General features: G+C 42.0%; 1 protein-coding gene across 1 annotated transcript in view; it reads left to right on the forward strand.

Annotated features, from left to right (window-relative positions):
• Positions 1-19,928, forward strand: part of ZNF407 (zinc finger protein 407) — a 423,344-nt gene that overhangs the window by 149,232 nt on the left and 254,184 nt on the right. Inside the window, exon 4 of the mRNA XM_069957860.1 lies at positions 17,044-17,118. Coding sequence (XP_069813961.1) covers positions 17,044-17,118 — 75 coding nt within the window. The remainder of the gene's footprint in view (positions 1-17,043; positions 17,119-19,928) is intronic.

Raw genomic sequence — 19,928 nt, forward strand, 5'->3', positions numbered from 1 at the left:
CCAGGATGTAGAAAACTGCTATTATACCATAGTAAAAGAAGTCAGAGGCTTTCCTGAGCTTCTGAAGTAAGCAAGCTGTAATACCTCCTTGCACCCCCTCACCTTAGGGCTTATTCCCATGTTCCGTGAAACACAGAACCTACATATAGGCAAGCACTGTAGTGGACTCTATACCCACTCGGAATCATGTATCAATATGATGCGGGGGGCACAGAAAGTGTTTAAATCCCTGGGGCACTGTAATGAAACAGCCACATGGTTGTTTCATTACAGTGCCACAAAGATTTAAACACTTTTCCCACTCCCAGCGTCCTATTGATACATAGGCAGGGATAGAGTCCACTACAGAGCTTACCTGTCCATAGGTTCTGTGTTTCACGAAACATGGGAATAAACCTAATAAGCCTCTTTGACTTTGTGCCAAAGAATAAAAGCGGGGAAGCTGTGGGAGGGGCTGCCTGGACAATCTTTAGATTGTCACTTAGTGACAGGCAGCAGACTGTCACTATCTTTGTTGAGATTTTATAACATGCTGATAGCCTGATCCTTGCCTTTCAACATGAGTTATTACAAGAAACGATTATCAGCCAGGACAGCCGGTAATCGGCTAAGTACAGCCGGTAATCGTTTACTGTAATAGGTCCCTAACCGTGTCAGCAGTTTAGAATATGAATTACAGCTGGCAGATTACCTTTAGGGTACAAACCCACACACCGTATACGCAGCAGATACGCAACAAATACGCAGCAGATTTGATGGTGCAGATTTGATGCTATTTTCAGTTATTTAGATCTGATCTGCTGCGTATTTGCTGCGTATTTGCTGCGTATCGCAGCAGTAAATACGCTGCGTATACGGTGAGTGGGTTTATACCCTACAAAAATTTCTGATCTCCCGTGGTCTTCCCACTTCCCGAGATGTGCCCTTGGAGCAGGGTCTACCTGCTCAGCTGTTGTCTTTGTCTTGTCCAGTGATTTGGCTATGCAGGCAGGACCTGCTCTGGGTGCCTGTCACAGAAGCAGAAAGATGACAGGAGATTGAGGACCGTAATGAGCTGGACAGGTAAAGATCCCAACTGCATGATTTTTTTGTAAAACAGCAGGCAAGTGTTCTCAGTGGATTAAATTGGCAGCGGGGGAAGGGGCATTTGACCATCACCTTTCTTACCTGACAAGCAATTGCACACAATGGTTCCCGCGGTGGAACTCTATATATTTATGCAGTGTTTTTTATAGGATTTTTCCTTTATCTATATTATTTTTAAGCCACTGGAAATGAAGGTAAAAATGAGGCCACTAGACTGCCATTCCTTCAAGCCTTGCAAAACATAACCCATATTAAATGTTATGTATTGCTTAGAAAATCCCCCAGGGCTAAATTGTTGTTACCCAATGTCCTTATGCTAATAGACGTAAACATAATAAAACTAACACAAGCCTTTTATGGCATCTCCGAATAAATTTCATAATTGTAGTCATTTATGTAGCCCATATTTTCATGTATGGTTGTGCAAGTTATTCATTTTAGGGGATTTATGAATCTAATGACCCATGCGTTCTCTACATAGCTTAATGACAAGTAAGCAAAACTTAAGGAAATATAATAGGATATTTAGTAATTTGAGTATATAGGGATTTAGTGTGTAGATGCTGTAGTTGAGGCTCTGTAGGGAAGGAGATTAAAACCTTCCTGGAAAGCTTTTATTGATGATGCTGTGATTTGATTATTTGTGAAGATGACCACATATGGTGGATACATATTATCTCTATACATATGTTTATTTTATAATTGCTGTTATACATTATGCGTGGAAGGTACATGGTATGCATGTTAAAGTAATAAAATATTTCACTTTACATTAATAAATATATGTAAAAATGTAAAGCTGGTGGAAAGAGCTCCTTTATTAGTCAGTCGGTTATACATGCATAGCTTTCCTACCAGGAAACTCTAGCTAGGGATTTAAATAACCATAGCAGATTTTTTTATTCAGTGGAAATAAATAGGGTTCTTAAGGTGACCATACATGTTAGAAGTGTGGGGTGCACCATTAAATGTGTACAGTGGTCTCCAAACTCCCCCTCAATGGCAGATGAGAGGAGGATCTGGCAGCATTTAACCAAATTCAGAACACATGAACACCTGGCTGCTAAGTGGGCCCTCCAGAAGCCCAGGTACCATCGCCAGCCTCGAATATAGTAATAATTAGAGATAAGTACATGCTAGAATCCGATTGTTAAACACTTGTATATTGGTGGCTGAAGAAGTTAGATGCAGCCCTAGGGAATGCCGGAAAACATGGATACAGCCTATGGCTGTATCCATGTTTTTCCGCACTCCCTAGGGCTGCATTCAACTTATTCAAATGGCGAACGATCGCTCTTGAGCATGCTTGATGTGGGCTCATCTCTAGTTATAATGTTTTTAGGGCAGAGAGTCCATACACAGTCACTGTAGGTATGTAATACAAATGCACAGCAACTGCATAAGCCTCTGTACATTGAATGTGCAGCTTTGCTCTTATATGTTTTCTTTTCTATAGAATCAATGAATTGTTGTAATTTATGCAATATTTTACAATAAAATGTTCACAGAAACACACCAATAGATCATGTGCAGGCAGAAACAGAAACACTGTAGTCACATAAAGCTGTTAAGAAAGTTGGATTTTGGTATTTTGAAATGATTTTTTTGTTAACTAATTTGATAAATATCTGAAAATAAATACATTTGAAAAATGACACCTGGGAAAACAGGACGCATTTTTAAGCCATTTGGGTTATCTACAAGTGATTCATGTCTTACTTGTTGCGGTCTGTTGAGAGTCAAAGTATGGTAGAGTGACTTGTTAAGTAAGCGACAGTCAGGAGCAGCTCCAGCCTAACTGTGCCTTATTGCTTCATGCTCGCTAGAAGCACTCCCTGCAGCCAGTCTGGGCTCTGTAGTCCTAGATGAGGTCTTCATGGGTGCTGACCATAAAAAGTTCATCAAAGTAATGAGGCGAAGAGATAGCTTGGCGCTCATGGGCAGAACTCGGCACCAAGGAGTGTGAACTGGCTCCAGCTGTGACAATAAAACAGCAGGTGGCTGCTGTCATTAGGGGTGGCAGATGAGGCAGGGGACTAGCACTCAGCCCACAGAACTCTCATTTGTTAGCCATGTCCACTGTAGCATGCAAAATAGCTTCCATCTCAGTCAGTTTTACATTGCAAAATATTACATAGTTGCCACAAGAAAATTGGAGTCTTGGGTATAAAGAGCTATGTGATCTTCTTATGCAGAGACATCTTTGCTACACTACGGTGGATATATGCTGTGTATGTTTATATGTAAAAATATATATAAATAGATATTTACACATTTTAGCATTTAACATTTTGAGATATATAGGGGTATTCAGCATAATCTTCTATAAATTAGCGTGTGCAGATGTAATGTGTAAGCTATAATCAGTACATGGAATGGTTAAAGTCTTAATATATAATTATGTGTTTGATGAGATGTGCATTGATGTCACATTGGGTCACCCTTAGAGTCACAGCGGGCACCCTTGTGCCTCAGTTTCTTAGCATCCACACGGTATACTATACATCCATAACAGAAACATCCAACCAAGTGTGACATTTTTATCACAGCTCTTGCAGATTTTTTTTTTGTGGATTTCCGATTTTATTTGAATAAGAATAATCATTTTCTAGTATTTAGGCAGAGAATGCCCTCATTGGTTCCATTAGAGCCTGCAGCTTATTGTTAATGTTTTGTCTCCAATATGTTGGTCATCAGGGACATGACTAAAAGTGACAGATAAGTAATTAAATATATAGAGAGGCGTCCCAGAGCAATGTATTGTGTAGGAAATCTACATTCAATTCACCCCCTTGGTGTCGTTCCTGTTTTATTGCATCACAATCTGGAAATAAAATAGATTTTTAATTTTTATTGGGGGGGTCACCATTTTCTTCAATGACAGATAGTCATTAAGTCTGTTGAGGTACTGTATGTGACTCTATTAGCTCTGCTTATCTCAGCACTGGGATTTATTTCCCATTCTTCAAGACAAAATGCTGCAGATGAGCTAGATTGGTGATTTTAAGCCATAATGCAGCGAATGTAATCCAGCACTTGTGGCACTTTTTTATTTTTTATTCAGTCTATATAAAATATGTTGCTAAAACAAGTATCATGAGTGCTGCATTGTGAAGTTCTACCATATTCAACAGGATTCGATTAAACGACGACCGACTTTAACTGCTGTATTTCATAATGCTCTAAAATTATCGCTGGTAATTTGGCGATTGGCCGCAGATGTGTTCGTCATTCAAAGCAAAAAAAGATCAGGATAGCAATCTCCCAATAATCGAAATGTTAAGATTTTTACACAATTTATCTCTTCGTATAAATACGGCGGGGCTTGCCGTCCGGGGGGCGGGGCTTATCAGGATATTCATTTGTTTGTGTGGGGCAAATGAATGTCCCATAAGGCCCGCCCCCAGACGGCAAGCCCCACCCCCTGCTCCGGCTGCGGGTGGTGTACTCTTGGCTGTACATCAATCAGTAATATTGGGGCCATCACCCATCTCTGCTGACAACCTGCCCCGAGCCTCAGCCTTTCCTGCACAGCAAACCCCTCAGCCTCCACTACTTCCTGCTCAGTGGGGATGCAGTGCTGTCGGCTCCACACTGAGGTAGGAGTGGGAAGCTGGGGGTCTGTGGGGACAGTGCACCTGCTGCCTTCCTAACATTGCAGAGACCACCAGAGACTTATGGGGATAACATGTATAATGGATGTGCACACTGTTATCTGCTATCACTGCCCTACACTACATATACCAGCCCTGCCCTACACTACATATAACAGACCTGCCCTACACTACATATACCAGCCCTGCCCTACACTACCTATAACAGCCCTGCCCTACACTACATATAACAGCCCTGCCCTACACTACATATAACAGCCCTGCCCTACACTACATATACCAGCCCTGCCCTACACTACATATACCAGCCCTGCCCTACACTACATATACCAGCCCTGCCCTACACTACATATAACAGCCCTGCCCTACACTACATATAACAGCCCTACCCTACACTACATATACCAGCCCTGCCCTACACTACATATACCAGCCCTGCCCTACACTACATATAACAGCCCTGCCCTACACTGCATATACCAGGCCTGCCCTACACTACATATAACAGCCCTGCCCTACACTACATATACTAGCCTGCCCTACACTACATATAACAGCCTTGCCCTACACTACATATACCAGCGGATTAGGGGGGTGAATTACATGGGTGGGTACTCTGGCAGAATGCAAAGGGGCTGTACATTGTGTATTAACTCTTTCTGCTAGTTAGAGGTCACCCAGTTTTCACAGATCGCCCATCTTCCATCACCTGATACTCCATTAGCAACCCGCTGATTCATAGTAGAGCTCGCTGTGTGCACTGAGGGAGATGAGGGATAGGCCACGCCCACTTTCTGTCAGCCAGAAGAAAAATTCATTTATTTGTTTGAGCCGAACAACTGGGGATATCTCAGCAACTGCACAAGATATACACACAAGTTAAAGGGTTTTAAAGGGTATCACGTGAGCTTTTTATTTGAGAAATTTAATTTTTTGGTCGCTTAAATTATAGTTGCGCTTTAACGGTATGTTCACACTACGGAATCAGCATGGAATTTCAAGTGGAGTCCGTGCCTATCCCATTGATTCAGAAGACGTCCAAAACACAGAAAAAGGTGTAACTCTTTCACTTGTAGCAGGTTCGACCGTTTGTGTGAGGTGAATGGGGCTGTTCCAACTGTCCATTGTCTGTAGAGATGGGGTGTGATGAATAATCACCACTGGACGCCTTTTTTTCTGGAAAAGATAAGCCACTGCCAGATCTCTGTGGCTGAAGCTTAACCCTCCCCTTCCCATAGAGAACACAGGATTGCTTGGCCAAGCCGAACAATTCTGTGTATAGGGATGCCATTGTCCGAAAGTGAGAGATAACTAATGGGCGCACAATGTTTGCCCTTTAATTGTCGAACGTGTATGGCCACCTTTACTGACTGGTTAGTAGGGATGAGCGAACTTTTGAAAAGTTCGGTTCGATCCGGCAAACTTTCGTGAAGTTCGGATTTGTACGAACCGAACCTAAAACGAACCTTGCTATAACGGCTGAATAATTGCAGACAAAAAACAAAAGGTGCAACAGCAACCCACAGGTGCAAGGGCTTACGGTATATACTCCTGCCAGTGTACACACGGCAAACACCTGCTCTGTAGATATTAAAAATTTTAATATAAAGATTTTTTTTTAGAAAAGTGAGGATCTTATCAAACTATTTGATCAAACAGTGTGTACCATGTCGCCACGTTTGATCAAACAGTTTGCTAAGATCCTCACTTTTCTAAAAAAAATTCTTTATATTTAAATTTTTAATATCTACAGAGCAGGTGTTTGCCGTGTGTACACTGGGAGGAGTATATACGGTAAGTCCTTGCACCTGTGGGTTGCTGTTGCACCTTTTGTTTTTTGTCTGTACTTAAGCCACAAGCAGCGTGCAACCTGCAGTGTGAACAGAGTCATAGATGTGCTGCCAAAATTTCCCCTTTTTTTTCGGCTGAATAATTGCAGCTACAATAGTGGGAGTGTGATAGGGTATAGTTTTGTTTAGTTGCAGTTGCTATTACAATGAAAAAAGTGGAAAAAATCTAAGTGCAAAAATAGTGAAAAAAAATTAGCCAAGGTGTAAGTGATTACACGGGATATAGGACACATTGTTTCTTGGACCCAGTAGGGTGGAAAATAGACATTTGACAGTGGAACCAGCAGCAGTAATAGTACTATATTGGACCCAGTATGGTTGAGAACAGACAATTGACGGAGGAGGAGGAGGCAGTAGCACTTGATTGCACCCAGCCCAGTATGGTTTAAAAGAGTTTATTGGAGGAGGCGGCAACACTTGCTTGCACCCAGCCCAGTATGGTTGAGAACAGACTATTTGAGGAGGAGGAGGAGGCAGTACCTGATTGTACCCAGGCCAGTATGGTTGAGAACAGACAGTTGACGGAGGAGGAGGATGTTCAGCCTTGGAGTGGTGGCCTGGGAATCCTCGCTGATGATGTTGTTCAGCGCACTTTCCAGAACACAGATGAGTGGGATGATGTCATTGATCCAATAGTCATGCCTGCTCACAAACAGAGTCACATCCTCAAAAGGGATCAACAATTGACAGGACATGTTCACAGAAACCTTTGCACTATGAGGTTTATCACATGTGCCATGCAAGGTGTATGACAGAGCCCTCCCTGCTGCACTGCAGAGAAAAGGTTCCTCCCTTTGTGGGCTACAACACTTCCCACCGTTAGTTGACCTTGGGTCAGCCATTCATATATCTCCTCCCTGATGGTCCGGAGGAGCTCCTGCCACTGTGGCTCCGTTCACCCAGGCTCACAAAATGGAGGACAGCCTGAGAGTGCCGGGCCTGACATCGTTGGTAAGACACCAGGGCAGGTTGGACTGCAGTCAAAGCGGTGGATGGTTGCAAGCTGGTGGAAGCACAACTTTTGCAGAACTGGCCCCCTAAAGCATCGGAGAGGTGACAGTGGCAAGAATGGGCTAACTTTCTGATGGTCTTCTGGGGGAATGTTGGCCCAATGGGCAGTAACAGACATGTACTGCCCTTGCCCATAATTAAAGGACTAGACATCAGCACTGGGGTGCACGGTTTTGGACACCAAGAATCCCAATGAGTCGCCAACAATTTTCTACACAACTGTGCAGTGATGGGACAGCCGATGGGACTTTTTTTTTTCTGGGACAGTGACGGACTTTTTTGGGACTGTTTTTTTTTTTTTTTTTTCTTGTGGCTAAACGGAGTTGTCCTATTTTTTGAACCTTTATTGTAAAGACATGAACTGAGATTTTGACTTAATAAAGTAAATCAGCTTGAACACTGAAGTTGCTTTTATGTGTCTTGGTTGATACTCACAGACCCAGGTATATCTGAGGAAACTAATTTAAGTTCTCACCCTAACAGGGGTGACAGCACACATCTTGATATTCACAGAAAACCAGGATACAAGGGATTATAGGAGTAATAATTGCTTGTGTCCTGGTCTATTCTGTGATTTTATTTGTTATTGTTATTTTAAACAGTTTCTTTACGAACTTTCTCAAAGTTCGGTTCAGGTCGCTCATCCCTACTAGTTAGTGTACAGGTAGGAAGAGGAGACGCTCTATGACCATCATCTACTGTCCTCATTCCATCTTTCCATATGCTGGTGTCACCGTTCAATTTTCTTTACAATTTATAGCAGTCAGATAAAAAAAATCATAATGAATAGTATTGAAAAATGTCAAGTTTGTTGCTCCCTTTTATACCTGTATACTTTTGTAGCACATTGTTAAAGTGCCCACAAGTTCAGAAAATATAGATAGTTGTGTTTCACCAAGGGTTCTGCAAGTCTATTGGCAATAGGTAAAAGGCACAGACAGTACACCTGTTTCTGTATGCTTGTAGTGGTTGTCTAGATGTAATAATAAAAAGCAATAATCCAAAATATATTGGATATTAATGTATGTACAGTATGTAGCTTTTTTAACCCCTTCAAGATAGAGCCCTTTGATGCACAAAAGTCCGGGTCAGATTAATGCAATGTTCCTCCTCACCTTCTAAGAGCCATAGGGCTTTTATTTTTTCACCTGGTTGGGGGTGTCATTTTTTGCGCAATGATCTCTAGTTTTTATTAATATCATATTGGTGTAACATAAAAATGTAGATTTTTATAAATTTTTTAAAGATATATAATCAAATAAAAAAAAACACCAGGATTGTTGATTTTTTCTTTCCGTTTACCCCATTCACTGTGCAGGAACAATAATGTTATATTTTAATAGATTGGACAATTCCGCATGCTACGATTTTTAATATGTTTATTTATTTTCTTATATTTTTATTTTTATTATGGGTAAGGGGGTCTTTCAAACTTTTATTGGGAGGGGGTTTATAAGTTTTTTTTTTTATACTTTTAAAAGCTTTTTTTTATTACACTTTTATTTTTTTTTTACACTTCTATTCTCTGTAAAATATGCAATCATTAGATTGCATATACTGATCTATGCTATGCCATCTATGTATAGAGCGTGCCTGAGAGCAGACACTGTGTGCACAGATCACCAAAACGACAGGAAAGGTCACAGATCACAGATCAAAGGTGTCCGCAATCCAAATAGAAATAAAATAATCTTCCTGTGGCAGTATGGCAGTATTGGTCGCAGGAACATGTAAAACAGTGGCCATGATTTTACAGCATGTGAACATAGCCTGAACCTGCATCTGCTCTCACTACTTATCCTGTGGCTTGGTGAAGAGTGGCATTCATAGGAAAACCTCTTAAAGGGGTTATCCAGCGCTACAAAAACATGGCCACTTTTCCCCCTACTGTTGTCTCCAGTTGAGGTGCAGTTTGCAATTAAGCTCCATTTACTTCAATGGAACTGAGTTTCAACCCCCCCCCCCCCCCCAAACTGGAGACAACAGTAGGGGGAAAGTGGCCATGGTTTTGTAGCGCTGGATAACCCCTTTAAAAAATGCAGTCTAGCTGGAGCATGTTGAGTGCTTAGTGGTCAGAAAACCATGACCTCACACTGTACAGTACATTTACGACAAGTGGTCCTTAAACATTTTATAGAGTGTATTATACAGCTGACATATTGTATATCTGTTTTCTAATAGAATCACTTATTGTAAAGTCTCCTGTGGTCTTAAGTTCTACAAAACCATCAAGGTTTAAACAGCATCCTGCTTTAGGAAAAAAAGAAAGAAATTGACCATGGGGCAGGTATTACAAGCTGATCATTCTCCCCTTAGAGATCCATAACTAATAAATGGCATCTCTAATGCCTCTCTGCATCGGCAATGACTTTTCTGTTTTAGAGCCTAGAGCCTGCATTACAGTGAATGTAAATCTTCCCATCCAATCAAAACACATTGACTTGAACAGAGCCATAAAGAATACCCCCTCTTCTCCTACGTAGATGAAACTATGTAGATTTTTCATAGCGTGTGACAGTCTAGACATGAAAGAACTGCTTGATAGTTATTACAGGCAATCAATTAGACTTGTAAAATGTTTGAATCATAAAGACAAATATTTAATTGATCACTCCTGAAAGCAGCATGCGTACATAGGATGAGTATATTCCTGGCAGTAATGAACCCTGAGGCAAAGCCCCCAAGGCTAAGGAAATATAGGGCCCTTATTCATAAGATTAGTCTGCCACAGAAGATGTTTGCCAGCCCGTACCTATTCATTATTTCCAGTGGTTGCTATTAAATATAATATAACAAGGAGGACAATAGGAGTCAAAGATGTTCAAATACACAGTTATCTTAACCTAAGAGGTTAAAGTGCACTTGGCAGATCTCCTGACAAGTCTCTTTCAGTTAATACTTTTATTTACTGTACATTAAACATTTAAAACCGTATAATTTTGAAATATATCTGTACATTTTGTTTTCCTCTATTATTCCTCCTGGAAATGTAGGACTAAATGGACAAATTGATGTTAGCATGTAACGGCACATGCCATGACCTTTAATCTGGTCCGCGGTCGTGCCTGTTGTGGGTGGTGCTGCAATCTGGGCATGTTTGTCTTGCTGCTTGTTCTCACCGGCCTCTGCATCCTGTCCTGTGCTGAGCAGACTTCCTGTGGGACTGGGCTCCCTCTAGTGGCAGAGGCACGCTTGTTCTTCTGTATTTAAAGGGTCAGCACACAAATTCTAGTAAATTCTACGCCAAATACCTGAAGGCATTTATTGCCATCAGCTCCTGACCTCCATGTTCAACTAGATGTTGTTTTAGTCAGCAAACCACATCTGTGCTTCCTGGCTATCCATCACTTTCTTTGATTCCTATCGACATTTTAGCAGTATGGATCTTGTTCCAACCCTGCTTCTCTGCTCAGCTCCAGTCTGATCAACGTATTCACATAGTACATTGAGGTTTAACAGCAGAAAGAGAATACCTATTCCCTGGTCCGGTCGATGGTCACTGGAGACCTTCTCTGAGGGCAGCAATATGGGACATTCCCGCAGCGAAGCACATCCTGTATTGCAGCAGGGGGAAAACTGGGTGCTCCTTAGACTCCGCTCCTCAGAGATGAGCCTGGTCCATCCTTTACATAACATTTCCATTTGTTTAGGGTTTTTCCAGCAAAAATATACAGTACAGCTCAGAACAAGTCATTGAACAGTGGATGCCATCACCTGGCACCTGCTCCGATCAGCTGATCAGCTACAGTGAACAGGGCTAATAATGTAAATCAATCAATTTATTAATGTTTGCAGTAGGTGTAAGAGGAACAGCACAGTGCTGAGTTCCTATTAAAGATGCTCTGCTGTTGTTTAATTAAGAATACTAGTATTTACTATATTTCCCAATAGGAGTGTTGAGGCTGGCTTCACATTATGTTTGGGCCATACATCACTGATATACAGTCTGTGGGACTACAAACAGACTGGTTTCCTGATGAATACCACAGCAGACCTATTGATTTTGATATACAAAACACAATCTACAATCTATTTCCTGAACATATAGACCCCTACACATCAACGTTTTAATTTCCCAAACCAACAGATTTATATTTACAATGGAAAACACAAAAAAAATAATGATTTGCTTTAAAAATATGTTTGTTGTGGCAGGTTTATTACGACACACCCATTTTTTCTGATTTTTCTACAAAAATAATAGGTGTAACCGTAAACAGTTAAGGAAAATTGACAAATAAAATGACAATTTTCTGCCGAAAGCTTATTAGTAAATGAGCCCATATTCTTTTTGCTAGGTCTAGAAAGATATATGTTCTAGAAACATACCATTCAGACTTTGTTCAGTCCATTAAAGCCAATGGACCCTTTACGGTATATATCATGCAGCTGTATTAAAGGATAGCTATATTCTTTAGTGGATGGCAGTATACACAAATAAAACTGCTGCTGCGTTCCAGCCGCCTTCCCACCTTTATCCCAATGCAGGCACGCACTAGGTACGGATTCCTTCCAGCTACACAGTTGATTGCATTGCAGTCTACTGCGCTGCTGGAAGGAATCCATATTTGATGTGTGTCTGCTTCGGGAGCAAGGTGGTGGCAGGTTTTTTGATAGCATATCCTAAAGATTATAGTTGCCCTTTAATAGAGCCAACATTAAAAGTGGAACCACAAGAAAGGGTAAGATAAAGCAGCACCTCTCAAACTTTTTCTGCTGGGGCCTCACCTAACAGAGCAATGTGATGACTGGGCCTCACCAGAATAAACAAGAGGAAGCTGGGGCTTCACCTTCTGTGGTGGAAATCCATGCAAAAATACAAACTATTGCTCACTCTACCCCTCATTTGTTTCCTAAACTCTGTATGACATCAAAATAGGTAAATTATGTTACCAAACCAGAGATTGTGGCAGCCAGGGAAGAGAGTGTACAGTGACTATAGTCACTTTCACGAAAACTGCCTCCATAATGCTGTGCCTCACCAGCAACTAGGGGGCGCTTTACTGGTGAGGCCCGCACTGAGCTAAAGGCTGGAGCTACATGGCGATTCCTAGTCATGCAAACCATTCACTCGTACAAGTAGAAAATCTGCAGCATGACCCCATTCACTTGGATGAGTGAAGGGGTTGCCTCACAATGCTTCCTGGTCACACAATTGGGAATCACCAAGTACTCCAAGCCTTTAAGAAAAGTCTGGTATGTCTCCTCTCTTCTACATCTAGTCCTGTATTTGGCTCAAAAAAATTGCCACAACAGTTGCACATGTGATTCCAGCCTCATAGGAATCTGGCATTCTCTATTCTGTCAGTACTATGATGCCTATAATATATACTATTTCTGTTTTTATTATTTCTTTTATTAAGAATAGCTGGCAAGGAAGCAGCACTTTGGCATCACGCTGGTAAAGCCCTAGTATTAAATTGAATGCTGTCTTCATCACAGAATTCAGCCGCGTCCATTATATGCGAAGTGTCCAGATGAATTCCGTGTTTAATGTTAAAAATCTTATAACATGCCAGTTTGATTTGTATCCCTTCATATCATTGCATGCTAATTAAAATCATATTTCTGCATATTTCATGCCTTTCGTGTACATATGCAAATGGAATCCCATTGCCTTTCAGCAATTAGTAATTAAGTTTATGAAGGACAGCTGTAATACATAATTAACAAAAATGTTTGCGAGTCCTTTTCACACTGGAAGTTGTAACAGAAACATTTGCTTATCAAGTGAGCAATTTGGAATTTTCTCTTGCATTTGCAGCAGATCTAAATTGTCAGCCTCCATCATGCTGCAACATAATTAAAAGCTTTGCTCCTAACGCTGCAGACGCCATCCCATGAATAAAAGGCTTTCTTTTCCTTTGTGGGCCTTAGCCACCATCACATTTACACTGGACACAACATTTCCTTTATCATTAAAATTGTCTGTTGAAAATGTTTGTTATGTTTTAATCAAGCTGGTATTTCAAGAATTGGGAAGAAAAAAAAAATTGTATGTCTGTATCTCCAGCCTTATTAAAAAAAAAAATCTTATGTATGTATTTTATTGTCTCTTGTGATATTTTTTTTTCTCCATATTCCAATACAATAGGTAAACTAAAGAGCTGAGATCTGTCACTGTGCCATTAGTAGGGTCCTCTAACTCTTTACTGGATGATTATTGTGGGAGTCTTTCTACTCAGAGCCTCATGAACAACAATTCCTACCTTTACACCCTCTTAGCCAAATTGGTCTTCCATGCGCATGTGGCTGTGTCTGGTATAGCAACTCAGCCAATTCAATAAAATGATTCTCAGCTGCAATATGTAAAGCAGTGGTATTAATGCTTTGGTGTGATTGGCCAACCATCTAACATGTATAGTGGCCCCCCAGCTCTCTCCCAAAAGGGTGATGTCAGGGAAGGGAGGAATCAGGCATGTTGGATCTCAACTCATTGATAGAAATGAGCAAGTCTTGAGCATGCGCTGGTTTGGATAAACCTGAATATTCTGAATTCTATTACGAGTGTCTGAAGAAGTTTGATGCAGCCCTAGGGAGGTCTTAGGGCTGCATCCAACTTCTTCAACCACCAGCAATCAAATGCAGATAATTCAAGCCAGGGGCGTAACTAGAAATGGCTGGGCCCCATAGCAAACTTTTGATTGGGCCCCCCCCCCCCCGCCCGCCCCCTCTCGATTGACCACTATGCCATCAACACACTCAGCTCTACACAGGTCCTGTACACCATATAAATTACAGTACAGTTATATCAGGTGACTTACAGGGGACGTCTTCTCTGATCGGAGTTCTTCCCTTTTCATTTTCTTCTCCATCTCCTTCTCCGAGCCACAAATCCACAGAATCTGCCAGAAAAACATATTAGTCTCCTCACACTGGCACCATCCTCATCTCTCTATACTGCACATCTGCATTGGCCCCTTTACACCCTCATTTAGTGGGAAGGCTGACTCTATGTGATCCCATTTTATTATATGGCCCTCCTCTCTGTCGCCCCTCCTTATAAATAGCCCCCTTATGTTGCCCCCCTTATAGAAGCCCCCCATGCTGTCCCCCTTATAGATGCCCCCCATGTTGTCCCCTAATAGATGGTCCCCTATGTTGCCCCCCCTATAGATGGCCCCTCCTATGTTATCCTCTTATAGATGGCCCCCTCTCCCCCTATATTGTCCCTTTATAGATGTTCCCCTCTCCCCCAATGTTGTCCCTTAATAATATCCCTCTCCCCTATGTTGTGCACCTCTCCCCTATGTTGTCCCCTTATAGATGGCCCCCTCTCCCCCTATGTTGCCCCCCCTTATAGATGTCCCTCCCCCCCCCTTCCTTATAGATGTCCCCCTCTCCCCCCATCCCTTATAGATGCCCCCTTCTCCCTCCCTTATAGATGTCCCCCTCTCCCCCCTTCCTTATAGATGTCCCCCTCTCCCCCCCCCTTCCTTATAGATGCCCCCTTTTCCCTCCCTTATAGATGTCCCCCTCTCCCCCCTTCCTTATAGATGTCCCCCTCTCCCCCCCTTCCTTATAGATGCCCCCTTCTCCCTCCCTTATAGATGTCCCCCTCTCCCCCCTTCCTTATAGATGTCTCCCTCTCCCCCCCTTCCTTATAGATGGCCCTCTCCCCCCCCACTTATAGATACCCCCTTCTCCCTTCCTTATAGATGCCCCCCTCTCCCCCCTCCCTTATAGATGTCCCACTCTCCCCCCTCCCTTATAGATGTCCCACTCTCCCCCCTTCCTTATAGATGTCTCCCTCTCCCCCCATTCCTTATAGATGTCCCTCTCTCCCCCCTCCCTTATAGATGTCCCCTTCTCCCTCCCTTATAGATGTCCCCCTCTCCCCCCTTCCTTATAGATGTCTCCCTCTCCCCCCCTTTCTTATAGATGCCCTCCCCCCCTTCCTTATAGATGCCCTCCTCTCCCCCCTTCCTTATAGATGCCCCCTTCTCCCTCCCTTATAGATGTTCCCCTCTCCCCCCTTCCTTATAGATGTCCCCCTCTCCCCCCTTCCTTATAGATGCCCTCCTCCCCCCCCCTTCCTTATAGATCCCCTTCTCTCCCCCCTCCCTTATAGATGCCCCCTTCTCCCCCCTCCCTTATAGATGCCCCCTTCTCCCTCCCTTATAGATGTCCCCCTCTCCCCCCCTCTCCCCCCTTCCTTATAGATGTCCCCCTCTCCCCCCTTCCTTATAGATGTCCCCCTCTCCCCTCCTTCCTTATAGATGCCCTCTTCTCCCCATCCCCCTTGTAGATGCCCCCTTCTCTCTCCTCCCCCCCCCCACCCCCCGGAAAGCGGGTTTAAAAAAAACAAACAAACTCACCTTACAACGCGCTCCCCCATCGAGCCTTTTTTCTTTCAGTCCCCCGTCTGATGCGCGGCTGCCGGGGGTGTCGCGTCCTACCCCCGACAGCGCGCGTATCATAGAGCTCTCTGTGGGCTTGTGCTGCGGCTGCGACTTCCGGCACACAGAGAGCTCTATGATACGCTCGCTGCCGGGGATAGGACGCGACACCCCCGGCAGCCGCGCATCAGACGGGGGACTGACAGGAGCGCTGTCGGTCGGTCCCGTGCTCCTCCTGGCCCAGTGACTCCTTTTCCCTATAGTTGGGGAAAGTAGTTCCGCCAGTGATTCAAGTTTGTCCGAAACAGAGTGTGCTCGATATTTGCTAATTTCTACTTGTTGCTCCTGTAAAATATGTACAGTGCAATGTCTTATTGTGTTCAATGAAATTTCCACTCTGTTGTTCACACTGCAGAATTTCTGAGCAGAATTTTCTGCTGCAGATCCGCTTTCCGTCCCAAAAAATTGGTCAATTCTATGGTCGGATTTTGCTAGAGGAATCCTATAGAAGTTAATTGGGGTTTAAATTCTGCTTGAATTCTGCTTGCATTCTGCCCAAATTCTGAGTTGAATAGGCAAGGAATTTCAAGCAGAAAACTTTCCTCTACAATTCCACAATAATTCATCAGTGTGCAAGGGCCCTATGATTAGCTTAAACCTCTAAATCTTCCGGCTGGGGCTCAGTTCTTATGAGAACAAAGAATTAGACGTGTTAAAACCCAGTACACGTCCTATACTTATTACGCTGCTAGTAGAGCCATCCCTTTATAAACTGTGTATCAACAAGATTTTTTGTACTGTGTATGAGCTTCTATAGGTATTTTTAAAAGTTCCAGTTTACAGTTTATTTAAATTGATATCCTCTTCATTAAAAATAGAGTAATGTATCTTGTGTTTTTGACATGTATTGTTTTCAGACCTGAACTAAGAACTTCCAAACTACGTAGAAAGATTTTTTTCTTTTTGCATGAATCCTATCTATTTCTTTATGGTTTGGTTTAGTTTAATTTATTGGATTGTTTCACCAGAATCAGTACTGTTGACAAGTATGGAGGATCTTATGACCCACATATAATATCTTGTATAACAGTTTTTTTTTGTATAGTATAGTCTTTGTTTATAATTTCTGTTTCTTTTTTTCAGGGTGGCTTTTGTTATGCGAAAGCATTTGAACACCCATTTACTGGGCAAGCATGGAGTTGGAACACCAAAAGAAAGGTAATTGATACCATAAAAAGGACTGTTTATGATATAGCTGTTCTACTGAATTTATAGTTTCCTTTAGAGATGAGCGAATTTACAGCGTTAGCGACATGCTTTGCTGCACTCGCCCTTCAGCTTATCAGTTGGCTGCCTTTGAACTCCGCTATGGGTGCCTGGAAAAACTGGATGCAGTCCTGGGAAGCTTTTCCCAGGACTGCATCCAGCTTTTGCAGGCACAGGAGTAGAACAGAGTTTAACGGCAGCCGGCTGACAAGCTGACGCGCGAGCGCACCAAAGCATGTCGCTAAGGCTGGCTTCACACTACATTTTTGCAATCCATTTTTTTCATCAGTTTTTGCAGAAAACTGATGGAAAAACTGATGCATTTGTGTGCATCCATTTTAAACCGTTTTTTCATCAACCTCTATTATAAAAAGAAGAATTAAAACACATCTGTTTTATTTTTACGTACACAAAAACACAGCTGACCATTTTTGTGCATGTTAAAAAAACAGATGCGTTTTCATACTTTACTTTTTATAATGGAAAAATGATTTTGTAAAAATGGATGAAAAAAACGGATGTGAACCCAGCCTAGTACAGTACTGTAAATTCGCCCATTTCTAGTACACTTGAAGGGATTTTTCAACCCCATTTACCATTTAAAATAAACATTGATTTATTATACTTCCTGTACCCTAATGCCCTATTCCACCAACAGATCTGACGACAGATTATCTGCCAAAGATTTAAAGCCAAACCCAGGAGTGGATTTAAAAAGAGGAGAAATCCAGTCTTTCCTTTATGACCTGTTCTCTTTCTATAGTCTGTTCCTGGGTTTGGCTTCAAATCTTTGGCAGATAATCTGTCGTCAGATCTGTTGGTGGAATAGGGCCTTAAGTCTACAGACATACCTAAACATTTTCTCTTTGCCCCATCTTGGTTTGGGCAAGTTACACATTTCTTTCTTGTCTGTTTACAACATGCATTTCCTGATTATGTCATATCCAGTTCTAAAGAAGAGCCGACGTCATAGTTAGCTTGCTGAGCCCCTTTATTATCTCACTCACCAACCATGATCTGTGAGGCTGCAAGTACACACTGAACATCACACATGGCTAGCACTTCAATTTCAGGAACTGGGAAAAAGTTAAATATTTGTATTACAAAGTTGGAGTGTTTAGCATAATGAACAATTATTATCTCACAATAAGCTAAGCCCATAAAACCCATTTATTGATATAGTTTATTTCATCTAACATTAGGGACCAGATTAGTACATTTATTCGATTATTGTATTATTTTCATATAATATATATAGTTTACCAAAATAAGATGGTAAAAAAAAGTTGTTGCTATCATTTTGTTTTTGAAAATATTGGGTTTTTTTGGCTGTTCTTCTGTACTTCTGTTCTGTGGGATTTTAGATTATGACTGGCACAGTAGCAGTACAATATGCCAGATTGTGTTTTGGGTTAAAGGGATAATATTGTTTTCAAAATCTTCAGGATCTTTATTACTGTTATATTCATTTTTACACCGGTATAAATAAAGCATATCTTCTGTACAGTATTTTTTGCCATAGACATAGTACCGCCTAGGCCATTATTAAACTGGTAGTCCTGTATCAAGAAATTGTATTGAAATAAAACTATGTCCCCAAAATATATAACTTACTAATAGTACTGGCTTCAGTGTGCTATTCAGTGCTTCACTACTAATAGGAAATGGAAAAAAAAGGACTGCAAAATCTGTGTTGTTCTTAGCTCTGAACGGGCCTGACGCGTCACATCTGAGGTCCCCATTTAGACCCAGAAGTGGCCAGGGACTGGGGGACCGGAGCTGCATAATACCGTCATCAGCGATGGAGTGGGGAAGATGAGAGCATGTTACTTATTTCATTCTCCCCCTCTCCAGCACTCTGCCAAATATCACCCCAGTCCTGACATTTTTACAGAATGTCAGAGCGTCCTTTTAAGAATAGCATGAAGGGTCATGTATATGCCTTGTGTATGGCTTTTTGTTGATGTGCGATCTATATGTTGTCTGGCCTCTTGTGTTCTTCTTCCTCTTTAATATGGCTTTCCTAATGCAGTCTTCATTTCCCATGATGCTTTGGGGTTGACAGATAATCTCACTCATTCCCCCTGCTTTGAGTACTTTGTAAGTGCAGCCAGTGAATTGATCAAATAAGTTCTGTCCCCTCACACTGCAGAATCTCAGTGTAGTTCTATGAGGTGCAGCTTCAGCTTGTGTACTTGTCATAGGTTTCTCTGTATCAGTTCTTACAAGAGGCAGGAGAGATCAGTGTCAAGAGGACACACTACATAATTTTCAGATAGCAAAAACAGGTAGTGTGAGCTAGAGTTTTTCTTCTTCTTTTTTTTTATCTGCATCTGATTCATATAGACACTTTCTGGGGAACAGAAAAAAAATCTGACTAGTTTTCTTATCAGTGGTCACTTTCTCTTGCTGCTGTTGGAAGTATATGCGTGTTGGGGAAACCACCCCCACACCTGGTTACTGATCGCTTCCCAGTGTCGCTGCAGGGTCCTGAAGCTATTGAATAACACAACATGCAGCCACCCTTAACTGCCCCCCCCTCCCCAGAAGGAAGTGAGCACCAGGAATCAAAAAATCAGGACAACCTGTTAACTACTATATCACTGCACTTCTGATCTCTTAAGGCAGAAATTATAAATTCAGCAGGATTATATGCATGAAGGAACACTCAGAAGAACAAGAAGGTAGGAACTTGGTAGGCAGGGTACGGTGAGTGGAGCCTCAGTTGCGAATCTCAAAACACGGGAATAGCCAGATTATCC

Source organism: Dendropsophus ebraccatus, chromosome 2 (genome assembly GCF_027789765.1).
Source record: "Dendropsophus ebraccatus isolate aDenEbr1 chromosome 2, aDenEbr1.pat, whole genome shotgun sequence".
Lineage (NCBI taxonomy): Eukaryota > Metazoa > Chordata > Amphibia > Anura > Hylidae > Dendropsophus > Dendropsophus ebraccatus.